The sequence below is a fragment of the Charadrius vociferus genome, unplaced genomic scaffold (assembly GCF_000708025.1).
Source record: "Charadrius vociferus isolate BGI_N301 unplaced genomic scaffold, ASM70802v2 scaffold62, whole genome shotgun sequence".
In the NCBI taxonomy this organism is placed as follows: Eukaryota; Metazoa; Chordata; class Aves; order Charadriiformes; family Charadriidae; genus Charadrius; species Charadrius vociferus.
In genome coordinates, this window is record NW_009647419.1 from 3061585 (window position 1) to 3075852 (window position 14268).

At 40.2% G+C, this 14268-nt stretch overlaps 1 protein-coding gene across 2 annotated transcripts in view; it reads left to right on the top strand.

Annotated features, from left to right (window-relative positions):
• Positions 1-14268, top strand: part of RASGRP3 (RAS guanyl releasing protein 3 (calcium and DAG-regulated)) — a 50351-nt gene that overhangs the window by 20054 nt on the left and 16029 nt on the right. For both annotated transcript variants that reach the window (XM_009880400.1, XM_009880399.1), the window contains 6 exons: positions 217-284; positions 1983-2114; positions 4350-4497; positions 7112-7285; positions 7714-7830; positions 8136-8411. In XM_009880400.1, coding sequence (XP_009878702.1) covers positions 217-284; positions 1983-2114; positions 4350-4497; positions 7112-7285; positions 7714-7830; positions 8136-8411 — 915 coding nt within the window. The remainder of the gene's footprint in view (positions 1-216; positions 285-1982; positions 2115-4349; positions 4498-7111; positions 7286-7713; positions 7831-8135; positions 8412-14268) is intronic.

Here is a 14268-nt window from a genome sequence, read left to right on the forward strand (position 1 = left end):
TAGAGGCATTTTTGCCAAGTCAAAACCAAAGTGGCAGCCAGGAAATAGTCTGTGTGTCCTGAGATGCTGTGAAAGTGAATGAAATATCAGAGCATACTGTCGTTATCTCTAGATAACGAAGTTTGATACTGTTTTTCATTCAGCTGGTCTAGTGTCACAGTCTTCTGTGGATAAAAACATTACTGAATCAAGGCACACAAAGCTTTCTTTAACTAGCCTACGTATAGAGATGCCAATGGGGAGAACTGCAACGAATTCAGGTTAAAAATCTGCTATTTCATGAGGTAAGCATGCATCTGGTCCTCTAGCATTTTTTTTATGTTCTGTGAATACTGTCAATGTAATTTCTTTTTTTGTAAAGATTAAAACTAAACTGTGGAAATATAAAGCTTTTCTTTTTTTTTTTTTTTACTTGAAAGAGTGAATTTCTGTGCTTTGAAAACAATTGTTTGAGTTGAGCCATCCAGCCTTTAAGATACTTAACTGCATTGAGCTAAAAAGCTGATTGAAAACTTGTGCTATGATTTACTTGGTGTTTGAGTGTGACACCTCTTAGAGTGAGACTAGTTCAGTGCCACACAGAGGAGAGACACATTTTGCTCCAAGATGCAATCTAGTGTGGTAGAAGAAGATTGTCTCTGGGCCGTGGGCTTCAGTTCACGCAATCCCTACATAATGTACGACGACAGGAGTGTGTTAGTGATGCCAAAGCTATAATAGATCGGGTATGTTCTGATCCTTGCACCGACTTTCTCTGACCTTGTTTCTTCGGGAAAGCTTTCATGTGTTAGGCTGTGCTTGTATAGGAACATTTCTGCATAAAAGAGAAAGCATGAATTTCTAAGTTAGCATGATATAACCTGCTACTCTAAAACAATATTTTTTTTTCCTCCTTCCTCTGGACTAAGCTATATCACTGTAAAGAAAGGCAAGGGGTGTTACTGAAAGCAGGACTGATAAAGCCTTTTCCATACCTCCTTTAACAGCAGAGTTGTTTACATGGTTATCATGATAGAACTGCCACTCAAATTCACATTCTCATTTCCATTGAAAAATCTTTTCTGATCAGACAAAGTGTCTCGCTTGGACAAGGGATAAGTGCAAGTGTCATTTGAGTGTCCCAGCAGTGTGAATCAGGACACCTGTGTTTGCCTTTTGTGTGTATCACCTGAGGCATCACTATAGAATCATAGAATTTTCTAGGTTGGAAGGAACCTTTAAGATCAAGTCCAACCATCAACCTAACGCTGCCAAAACCACCACTAAACCCTGGAGATGGCAACTCCACCGACTTCCCTGGGCAGCTTGTTCCAATGCTTAACAACCATTTCAGTGAAGAAATTTTTCCTAATATCCATCCTAAACCTGCCCTGGCACAACTTGAGGCCATTTCCTCTTGTCCTATCACTTGTTACTAGGTTGATCCCCCACCTCTCTACAACCTCCTTTCAGGTACTTATAGAGAGCTATAAGCTCTCCCCTCAGCCTCCTTTTCTCCGGACTAAACAACCCCAGTTCCCTCAGCCCCTCCTCAGAAGACTTGTTCTTCAGACCCCTCACCAGCTTCGTTGCCCGTCTCTGGACAGGCTCCAGCACCTCAATGACCTTCTTGTAATGAAGGGCCAAAACTGAACGCAGTACTCAAGGTGGGGCCTCACCAGTGCTGGGTACAGGGGAATGATCACTTCCCTAGTCCTGCTCACCATGCTATTCCTTTAATTTTGCATTTCAATAGAATGCTGCTGTGTTGTGCTGTGGTGAGTTAACCAAAGGAAATTACACGATAAAATAGCTTTTCTCACTTCAGTGTCACAGGTAATCACAGCAGCAAGTTGGGGTACTCCACCCTCTCTTCCCAAAAGCCATTGGGTTTGAAATATTTGTAAGTCCTATTGAATAAAATGTGAGTGTATATATATGCAGCCACTGAATGCTACACCTGAATCCCTGGGTGTCTCTGAGCCACTGTCTGTGGATTTCAGATACTGGATTTTGGAATTTCCTGCGGAGTTTAACTTGGATCTTGGGCTGATTCGTTTGACTGAAGAGTTTCGAGAAGTAGCCAGCCAGCTCGGATATGAGGATCACATTCATCTCATTGATATCTCCAGCATGTAAGGATGTTATAAGCTTCAATATCTCTCTCTCTGTCTGTAACAATAGAATTCGAGTTTTGTGCAAAATATGAAAATTTTAAGGGCCATCTTGATCTTGAGAGACCAAAAAAGCACTTACAAAAAGATTATATTGTCTTCTAAATTTGAAGTTACTAAAGATTTGGAATTCTAGTTGTAGTGGCACAGTAAAGAGAATATTCTTATCTGTATGTAAGTTTTTAATATATGCAGGAAAGAAATCATTTTCTTGACAAAGCTAGTGCCAATTAAGTGATTAATACTACTTTTTTCCTATCATTTTTCATGCAGACTGACAAGCAGTGCAGTGACTCGCATGTTGTGTAAATCTTGCATTTTCTCAGGGAAGCTTTTTGTTCTCTCACCAGTAACCTGTTAATTTTTTCTAATTACTTTCTGCATACTTCTTTTCTATGATTTAACGAGATAATCTTTAGCATTCACATTTGCAGTTTTATCGCATCAAAATGATTACACTACTATTTCCTTGACATGCTGAAATGAAAGTTACCTTTTAAAGATCAGCAGACAGGCTCCTGTATCTTACCTGATATTGTAGCTTTTCTTTTAAAATATGGCATATGCATAGTGGCTTCTCCTTATTTAAAAAAGTCATAGTAACCTGGAAAGACAGCACTACTAATCTCAGTGAAGGTTGCAAGACTTACTGCAAGAACAGTACCAGTGAAATCACATGAATATTGTCTCTTAAATCTTCAATTTAAAATGTTTGCAACTTCTTTCTGTTCTCTGAAGTGCTTTTACTGGATATGGGTAGGAATTATTCCATTGCTTGCGAGCAAATGATTTACCTTTTTGTCCACTCACTTCTTACCATTTTGTTAGCTGTTTGACTGTTTCTGCTGTTCCATTACTTCATGGACCCATAGTCTTACAGAGTAAGACTTCATCCATGATGCTATTCAAGTCTTTTTTTATTCTGTATCAGAATTTGGTGTGGCCTGTTCTTCTTGTATTCCCAAGGCATTTTTTAATTATGGCTTCCTGTATCATAGAGAAGAGTATCATAGAATCATAGAATGGTTTAGGTTGGAAAGGACCTTGAAGATCATCGAGTTCCAACCTCCCTGCCATGGGCAGGGACACCTCCCACTAGACCAGGTTGCCCAAGGCCACGTCCAGCCTGGCCTTGAACACCTCCAGGGATGGAACCTCAACAACCTCTCTGAGCAACCTGTTCCAGTGCCTCACCACCCTTAAAGTGAAAAACTAATGTTTAATCTAAACCTGCCCTCTTCCAGTTTATGGCCATTCCCCCTCGTCCTGTCACTACATGATCTAGTAAAAAGTCCTTCCCCAGCTCTCCTGTAGGCCCCCTTTAGGTACTGGAAGGCTGCAATAAGATCTCCCCGGAGCCTTTTCTTCTCCAGGCTGAATAGCCCCAGCTCTCTCAACCTCTTCTCATAAGAGAGGTGCTCCAGCCCTCGGATCATCCTCGTGGCTCTCCTCTGGTCACGCTCCAGCAGGTCCATGTCTTTCTTATGTTGAGGACTCCAGAGCTGGATGTAGTACTCCAGGTGGAGTCTCACGAGAGTGGAGTAGAGGGGCAGAATCACCTCCCTTGACCTGCTGGCCACACTTCTTTCGATGCAGCCCAGGATACGGTTGGCCTTCTGGGCTGCGATTGCACATTGCTGGCTCATGCTGAGCTTCTGGTCAATCAGCACGCCCAGGTCCTTCTCCTCAGGGCTGCTCTCCAGCCATTCCCCACCGAGCCTGTATTTGTGCTCGGGATTGCCCTAACCCAGATGTAGGACCTTGCACTTGGCCTTGTTGAACTGCATGAGGTTGGCTTGGGCCCACCTCTCCAGCCTGTCCAGGTCTCTCTGGATGGCATCCCTCCCCTCCAGCGTGTCTACCTCGCCAAACAGCTTGGTATCATTGGCAAACTTGCTGAGGGTGCACTTGACCCCACTGTCCATGTCTGCGACAAAAATGTTGAAAGAGTAAGTTGTCCTTTTGTTCTGATAGAAATCTGCTATGATTTATCATTTGCAGTAGCGCCTCCAAATCACTTATCTTCTGTTATGCATCCAAATGGGTCTTACTCTGAGTGTTTATTATGTGCTGGATGTCACCGAACAGAAAACTCATGATCTGTCTCTTGGTAATTTTATACTGTATGTGTAAACCGTTTGCTACACTCACATGTACCCACGCAGAAATGAGAATTGTACTTATTTTCTGTTGCAGTCCTTCCTATGACTGGATGAGAAGAGTTACACAGAGGAAGAAGATTTCCAAGAAAGGAAAAGCCTGCCTGCTGTTTGACCATCTGGAGCCCATTGAGCTAGCTGAACATCTCACTTTTCTGGAGCATAAATCTTTTAGGAGAATTTCTGTAAGAAACCTACGACTTTGTCACTTGCAATTAGGAGCCTGTCCTTAAAGAGCATTCACATGGTTTAACATTTATTACTTTTTCCCCTCAACATCACAGTGTGGTAAATCTTTATAATCTTGCATATGATGTACATAGCCGTGGCTCCACCAGCATTTCCTTGGTCTTTTTCATGACTGATGGTTTTAGTGATAAAAGTTAATTTTGTGGAGAAGTTCTGGGCAAAAACTACTGCTAAAAGCTACTGCAGCCATGTGTTGCGGCAATTGATTAAACTAATATTATTGTTCAAAATCTTCAGTTATTTTTTTTTCCTCTGAGGAAATTAGTTAATTACTTTTCAGGAAACATCGGAGTCTTTGCAATGAATAATTTTTAAAGAGACTGAAATATATATAGTCCTTCTGTAGTCTCCATTCACTCCCAACCACTTCTTCAGATACTGTCCTTTCATTTGCCAACTTAGGATCAGAAGATAATTCAGGTTGGAAGGGATCTCAGGAGGCCTCTAGGCCAACCCCCTGCCCCAAGCAGGGTCAGGTCTGAGATAAATCATGTTCCTCAGGGACTTAGCCAGTTGGATCTTGAAAACCTGCAAGAACAGAGACAGCACAACTTCTCTTTCCTCCTTCTCCCATATTGTCACTGAGGAAAATTCAGATACAGTTGCTTGTTTTCACACGGATTGTACATGAACAAGAGGCAAAAATGGATGAAAATGAAAGTAGAAGCTAAAGGAAAACAAATGAGTAACACAAATGCCAAAAGAAAGGCTGATTTCTGCTCACAAATATCTATAAGAAAAAGTCACATGATGCCACTGTATCTGGTAGCAAATGGAAGCAGTAGGTTCTCAAGATGACAAGTTCTCTTCAGCAAAAAAAATGAGACTTTTTTTAAATTGTTTAGGAGCATGAAAAAAAACAAACTCCAAAACTAAGAAAAATACATGGGGTATTTTGTTTCAAGAGAGGAAGGAAAAAGAGATCAATGAGGACCTGAGATCAGTCTAAATAGAATTGCTTTTGACGTCATTTAATAACATTCAAAGGTTTATTACTCTAGACTTCAAATCATAGGAAAATACCCTACCGTGATCTGTGCAATGCTAACCTCAAAGAAGGAGGGAGGGACAAGGAACAAAGGATGGATTTCTAACTAGACTTAAGATATATTTTAATTCCTTTGGGAATTCCAGAAAGAAAGCTCAGACCTGCAATGTATTTTCTTTTTTCATTGCTGTTTCTAATCTGTCTGATAATTCTGCAGCTTGAATTTTGCTGTATCTCAGATGTTTTTCTGCAACCAATTAGAGTTAATTAATCTTATACCCTCCCATAATGCAATTAAGAGGTCTGAAAAATGTGTTACTTGTTTATATGAGAATGGTACATTTCCAGGAAATAAAGTGAAGGGCACACTTCAAAACATAGAGGTCGAAAAACGAGCCCAGTATCACTAGTCTAATTTAAAGAACAATTGAGGACTCTTACAGAGAAACAACTAGCATTTATTTGGAATTGTCAATGAGATCAGGTGATTTACTGTAAGCTGTTCAGAAATGTAAGAGTGCCACTCACATTTGCAAGGTAGGTGAAAAAGTTATCTCAAAGCTATGTAATTGTAAAAGATTATTAGTTTTAACTATTTAAAAAAATATGGGGGAGAAGGAAAGGCAGTGTTAACCAAAACAGAAAACATTTTAAAGTATCTGAACACTGAGATACTGTTTGTCTGCAGCTCTGAGATGATCATCTGCTGTGTAAGAGCATATGCCATCATATGGACTTCTAGCAGGCAATTTTTGATCAGCTAAGACCAAGAAACCAGTGTTGGCTGGCATTGCTATCAACTCCCTGCATAAGCTAAAGTTATGCCATAAGCTTCTGAAAATCTGTCTTAGAGACAGCTGAAAAATGTTTTCCAAACATGTTGGGAAATCTAATTCTTGGGAGCAGTAGCTCTCCCATGTAGAACTATGTCCATGAATGTACAGGGACTGAACAATAACATCAAAAGAAGCAAGACTTAGCAGAAGAAGCTCCTTATGCTGCAAATTTTTTTTGACATAGGAGGACGAAAATAGATGCAGTTAGTTTCTTGGGATGCAGTTCAAGCTTCTGTGAAGGGTGACAGAGCTCCTATTAATTTCAGTGCTGCCAAGATTTCCCTCTTTACAACAATGGAGTTGGTCAGGATATTGGAGTAGGATGAAAGCTCTTTTTTATATGCTCCTGGCTTGTAGCACTAGATAACTCCTATAGAGTATTATGCCATGAGGACATCAAGCAAAACTTCACAAGGTAAATTCTTTTAAGTGTTCAGTAAATTATGGGAAAGATGATTCCATGGAAGTAGTAATCATGCTCATCATGCATGCTGCTGTGTTACCTGACACACAAACGCTGAAGTTTTAAGCTAACGTTTCAGTAATAAAAAAAAACACGACCAACAACAAAATTTTTAGAAAGAATTGATGTGCAGCAGGGTCTGCTGACCCTGAGTCTTGGTCACTTTCTAAACAAGAGGAGCTTTAAAAGGAAAAAGTGATCAAAGCTTCAATTTGATTCTTAAGTTGTCCACCAGTTTACTGAAAATGCCTTTCCTCTGTTAGTTCACAGACTACCAAAGCTATGTGATCCATGGCTGCTTGGAGAACAATCCTACTTTGGAGAGATCTATTGCTTTATTTAATGGCATCTCCAAATGGGTCCAGCTCATGGTTCTCAGCAAACCAACACCCCAGCAAAGGGCAGAAGTAATCACAAAGTTTATCAATGTTGCACAGGTAAGTCCTACATATGAGTCTTTTCCCTCGAGTATAAAGTAATACTACAAATAGAGATTGCAGTGAACAAATGGACTGGATGCTCTTTGTGCTGTTTTCTCAGTGAACAGCCTGTTCAACATCACTGCAGGTTATTTGTTCAGGTGTGGGATGTCTGCATTTTTTAACTAGCAGACCTAACTATAAAATAATCTTTCTTTGTTGCATTCTGGTTGACAACTGTCACTATTGTGTGTTTCTTGTGGAGCTAAGCTAATTCAAAAATTTTAAAAAAAGAAATGCTGAACCATTCTGTTATGTTCCCTGGTTTAGTGATTTCTGCTTTAGCAGTGATAGGTTGTCTCCTTTTGCTTGTCATGTGTGATGGTGGATAGCTGCCACATGTATTTCCTTGACTTTTAATTATACGTGCTCAATCTCTCCTGCAGAAGCTCCTTCACCTCCAGAACTTCAACACACTGATGGCAGTTGTGGGAGGTCTAAGCCACAGCTCTATTTCTCGCCTGAAAGAAACTCATTCTCATCTGTCTTCAGAAGTCACAAAGGTATGGTGGAGTCAAGAATATAGACATATTGAGCAGAACATCACCTCTTTGAGGTCTGATGAGTTCTGCAGTGCAGGTGTCTCACCAGCACGATACTTGGATCATGGCAGGTCATCCTAAAAGGCACTTTGGTTGCCTTCCTCTTGGTGGAGAAGGATTGGCTCGTGGAGATCCTCTTCTTGATTCCCTGTGCCAGAGAGGAAATTAACACTGTGGCACACTGACATGAGCTGTGCTCATTTTAAGCAAATTGAAGAAATGCTCTGAATACTTTCACAGAAACTTGTTTCTCTGACTATTTGTAGGACTGGAATGAAATGACAGAGCTGGTCTCTTCCAATGGAAACTACTGCAACTACCGCAAGGCTTTTGCTGACTGTGTTGGCTTCAAAATTCCTATTTTAGGAGTTCATTTGAAAGACTTGATTGCTGTCCATGTCATTTTTCCTGACTGGATAGATGAGAACAAAGTTAACATAGTGAAAATGCAGCAGCTTTCCATCACCTTGAGTGAACTGGTTTCCCTGCAAACTGCCTCTCATCATTTAGAACCTAATATGGATTTAATTAACCTGCTAACTGTAAGTATTAAGCATATTTTAATTCACTTCAGTTATTCAGATGTTGAATGTCCGTAGGAATGTTCATATCTGTAGAGATAAGTGCACATTGTTATCCCAGTTTTGTAAAAGAAAAGGGATAGAATACAAAACAGAAACAAGTTCATGTGAGGTGTGAATAAAAAGTCAGAGAGTTTCATTATTATAGTATGTGATGGCTGGAAGCAGCAAGAGGATTGTTATCAAGTAATTATTTCAAGGGAGCAGAAGGAGGGCTGTAGTTGTGTTAGGAGACGTAAAAACTATGTTCTGACTACATAGAATTGAGATTTATGTCTCCTGTGCAAAGATCAGGTGAAGTGTTGACATGAACACACAAGTGAAATTCCGACTTGGCCATCACTGTGTTCTTGCTTCCCTGTGCTTTCTGTGCAACACAGAACTCTTTCTATCCAGTAAATAAAAATGCTCTTGAATGGTGTTAAAGAGTGCCTGCAACCCCTACTTTTTCCCCTCCCCTTCCCCCTTGGCAGTGGCTTCATTTGCGGAGGTTTGAAACTTGCACACACAAATTATGGATATAGACTTGAATGTCCCATTTCAAACCAAAGGAAAGTGAGATTTCAAAACGACTGAATAAAACTTTTTTTTAAAAAAAAAGTTGCAACTGGCAATGCTAAAATGAATTCTTTTTCAGTCCCCTTTTTGATATGGAGACAATGACTGTCATTTTAATAAATGCTACACTTTATTTCAAAACATACTGAATTGTGGAGCCTGAACCATCAGGCCAAATCCTGATTCTATTGATATTTAGTCATTTTAGCACTGGTCTTAACTGCAGCAGTGTTTGATTCAACACCACAGTTTGTTCAGGTCACAGGCAAAAACCAGCATCTTGGAATTAAAGATAAGACCTGTGAAACTTGAAAAAATGAATGCTGTTTGTTATAAACTGGTTGATTTTGCAAGCACATAAAAGCCACCTACTCACCTTAGAGTAGTCTGAAATACGTCATGTTAGGTAAAGAGTTCTCTTAATATGTAATAATTTTATGCTGTTTCTGTTCTTGTTATTTAACTTTGTCATTCAGATCTCTAATCCGGACTGAAAGAAAATCTCTTTGCTTTCCTTAAATCAGTAGAATTCTTTAAAAAATAAGCTTAGTAGCAAGCAAGGTCTGTGTGTAACTAGGGCAGATTCCAGGATTTTTCCAGTGTTTATCCTGTAGAATAGCATGAACTTCTCAGAATTTGCTCCCTGGGGAAGTGGGAACCAAATTCCAGCTTTTCCTCAGTCAGGTCACGGGCTTGAGGTGACTGTTTTTACATAGCTCATTCTAGGTAAATGACTTAACTGGAGCACCATTGGACAGAAGCTTTGGATTTTTTCCTTTTATGCTTTATTTTAAAATGCTCAAAAATGTGCATATCTAGAAATTAAGTGGATATTGTAGTTTGCAGTGGATTTATGCTGGGACTGATCAGGTACCGGGGTTTACACTTCAGAGGATGACAAATATGAGCCTGAGTTTGAAGCAACCAAGACAGTGTGGATATACATGTGGCTTCATTATGATGAGTAATGGGAAAGTTTGGGGGACCATGAAAACCTTCTCCTGTTGCACTTGTATGGAGCAATCTGGGAACATGTCCTAATCACTATTAGTGAGACAGGGGGAATAAGGGACTGTATTGCCCACTGCAACACCCACCTAATTAAAATATTAGACTATAAAGGCAGATATTTATTATCTTGTTTTGTTTTAATAGGAATTGACAGGCACCTTCTTATCTTTTGCCATTCTTTTGCCCCTGCTTGTTTCTGAAAGTTCACGGTTTCTTACAAGCTTGGCTGTGCATAGGGGGAAGTGGAACTGCAGGTTTTAGAGAACTGAGCAATAAGAAACTGAGTCCAAAAGGGCAGAAATTAGACAATATGAAGTGAGACATGGAAGCTGAACCACTGCTGACATTTTCATTAGCTGTTCTCTCTTTTGGGTGACAGCATGCTTTCCAAAAGGAGCAGAAAGCTTCAAATTTTTCTAAGACTTTGCAGGTTCATTCCCATCATTGTATTTTTCTCTTTTTTTTAATATTTTCCTTGTTTTGTTTGTTTTTAGCAAAATGATCTTGATTTTATTTATATCTACATTAATACTTAATTCAGTATATTTCATTTACCAGGAGAAGCAATTGAGTACGTGACAAGTTCTTTTTCGCTTACTAAGCTCTGATGTGTTAATTCCTAATATAACTGTATTGATTTTGGTTACAGTTGAGCCAATCTGATTGTAAATAAATGAAGCTGCATGCTGTGATGTTGATTCCAGACCTTATCATGGGTTAAAATTAACTTGTGCTGCTATTTACCTGTTAGCATAATTCTATGGTGGTACCTTTCAGTAATGATGGAGACAGCCACAGGTATCCTAGGTAGACAGCTGTGAGTACCTGTCCTGGTTCCAGCAATTACCTTTTGAGGGTAATTCTGTCTTCATAGTAGTCACTGGAAGTGTAGTTGTGAGTCAAGTAGATTGGGTAGTGTGGGAGTTTTGGTTTAAGATGGTGATTCCTGGAAAGGCTAAAACCAATTTTCTACAAAATGTTCCTGGACCTGAATTGTGGTACATGTCATCATATTATGAATTTTCTCACTTTTCTTCCAGCATGTAGGATTGGTCCTCATTTGTACATATGAATACCTTACAGTACTTTTTTTTTTTTTTACTGTCTCTGGAACGGTAATAATGAACTTATGTAGCAGGCGAAATGTTTTTCTCAATCTTTTTGTTAATAAATTTTAAATTATAGGTTGGGGTCAGAGAAGGAGGAGAAGCAAGCTAGGTTTGCAGCCCAAAGCTGAAAAGAACTGTCTAAAAATACTTGACCTTGTTACGTGCAAATGGTCTTTTAGCAGATTTAGCCTCCCTTGCTGCCAAAGTCATCCTCAGTTTTCAGACCCCGAAGAAATAATTATTCTATTTATTGCTAGGTCTTCCCTCTCTAATGTAAACTGTAAAAAATTTTCTCATCTTTAACTTACTTATAGAAACTCCCTTTCAAAACTCGTAAATGTGCATAAACATGTAGAGTGCTTTAGTGCTTTTCATTTGCGTGTGAATCTGCTGACCCAACTGTTTGTTCACTTCTGCTCTTTCCCCATTAAGCCACTTCTAACCAGGCAGGCTTTTAGTAGGTGTTTTGACCTGATAAGCAATGTGTAAATCTCTTGCCGGGCCTCCATCCCTTGCAGTATTGGCTTTTACACCACATTTAGCAAGCGCTAACAGCCTGGCCTGTGCTTGCTTGACAAGTAAATCACTGGGTGCGGGTTAGCTAGTGCAACAACTTGCGCAAAAAGATAAAATGGGTATTTCTTGGACTAAGTGGGCATGTGAGAATTTGCTCTGGCCGTTCTTTTCCTCAGTGGTGGATGCCTATCGGCTATGGGGGAGCTGATACCTTTGAAGTGTTTTGGAAATGGTGATGTCTGGGGAGACTGTGTTAAGAGCTATGAAGTGAGAGCTGGCTTAAAAGCTGGGGCGAGGGCTTGGTAGTGAACTTCAGGCCACTCAATCAAGGATGGGCATTTTTCAGGTTGTATTGTGTGTATAGACCTAGAGGGTGAATGGAGAGAATTAAATGCGCCACAATTCAGCTGCCAGTGAGCTGGAGTGTGTTACACGAAGATGGACTCGCATCTTAGTGCATGCTTGCTCTTAGTCTGCATGATTCTTCCTCCCTTCCTGCATTGTTGGCCACACTCACTCCATCTCCACTGGCTCCGTACCCAGTTCTGTACCAGTCCCTGACATCTGAAACCTGGAGCTAAGAAGAAGCAGTAAAAGAGGACCCGAGCACGAGCCTAGCAGTGCACCAGAGAGTAATAATGGTTCTAATGACATTTTCATCATTACAAAACTTACATTTGGTGAGAATGCTTAAGGGATTTCCTTACCTGCTATGCAGTATTTCCACATTGTTTTTGTTTCACAACATGAATAAAAGCCTGTGGGCAAATGTTTCATCACTTTCTGTGGATTGGAAGAGCATCTCATTCTCTCAACTAGTCTACAGTGTATTTATACTAACTGCATTAGAACTTATTTGGTGCCACCATTTTCCCCCCACTATTTTTAGGTCTCGACAGCTATTTATCTAACCTGTTCTGAGAATATATGCAAATGACTGGAAAGTCCCAGTCATTTTTACAGTCTAGTGAAGAGAATGAGAAATATCTAAACAATCAAATTGAAAGTCACCCTCCCTAATTTGTGTTCAGTAAGTTCCACTTACAAAAAAAAAAAAAAAAGCTGTGCTCTTCTGATTGCTCCTCCACCCTCCTCAATATCCCCCCAAATTTCTTGGAAAAATAGGACAGCAAGAAAGTCAAATTAGAATGGAAACTGCCACCTGCTGTGAAGATTGTCCTAGGAAAACTCAGAGTGATATTGTAAATAAAATGTAAAATGAGAGCTTATATAACTGCATAGTCATCATGCTTGTAATTTTTTTGCTAGTATTTGAAACTTCTGTACTAGACAATACCTCGTCCACTGTGTGCTTACACATTGTGCCTAATGAAGTTATAACTGCTGCTTATGATAAGGCCAGATAATTCAGGGCAGGGGAGATAGAAACTTGCTTGTACTAATGCATTTCCACCTCCAAATCCACACCCTGCTCATCTGGCCTGCTGAGAGAACTGTGCTCTTCAGTAGGCACTGGACAAGGCCTTTCGAACTAGCAATTCCTCTGTTCTACTTATTTTGTACCACCCAGGAACCTAAGAATACAGTCACTGAATAACTAAGTACATGAATGATATTTGTTACAGCAGTTACTTGACCTGCATTATCTTTAGGACAGGTCCTTACCTTCCCCTGGAACAGGAGCATGCTGGCTGCATGAGGGAACCTGCAGGATGCTCAGACGTTCACTGGTGCCCATAACCAAATTACAAAGCACAAAAATCAGCGGAGTGTTACAGCTGGACAAAATGAATAATGAATAATGCAAAATCCAGACATCTCGAAAACAATGTGTTCGCTCTGGGATGTGTACCTGTCTTGGGATAGGGCACGACTCCTGTCTTACTGCACAAAATTCTGTCTAAAAGAAGCTGTTTCCTAGCAGTGGCTCTGCAGTACGGTGTGGCTGGTGCTGCTTGTTACTAATCTGGCACTTCAGGGTCTCTAAAAATGACCTTCTGTCACAGTCATGTAGTCAGTAGTAATTCTATCTGCCTTCTGGGAAGCATCCTTTTAACTCAATCTTAGCTTAATTGGGGATTTGTAAGGTAGATGATAATTTCAAATCATGACAGTTACTCCAGAGCCGTTTAATGCAGGGACATGATCACAGGAAGCATGCGATGCTGATTTCCTCTTATTGCAAAACATTAGCCACAGTGTTGATTACTTTTCTCCTTCATCACTCCAAGCACGGAGGATTTTAATGCAGACCTGCACTGGGACAAGACCACAGTTGCCAAAATAAAACCAAAAAAATTCATTTTACTTTAAGCATGTTTATGCCCCTTCTTTTTTCCTCAGTAAATCCTCTAGGGAAAACAATGAGAACACGGAAGAAAAATCTTTCATTTATCTAAAAACATAAGCTGAAAGGGAATTTGCCTCAGTTGGTAAGACAGGATCGGCAACAGGCCAAGCTGGGTGAGAGTAACTGGGATTGCTCTTCATGGAACACTTTGCTGCATCAACAGCAGTGCCGAACCTGGTTGGTTGCTGCCCAGGGCTTTCCAAAGAGGCTTTTGCTGCACGTGCTGATCTCTGTAGAAGAGCTCCAGTACTCTGACCCTTTTCAGGAACAAGATTTGACCAGAACACAATCTGAAGTACTTCCAGTCAAGCCT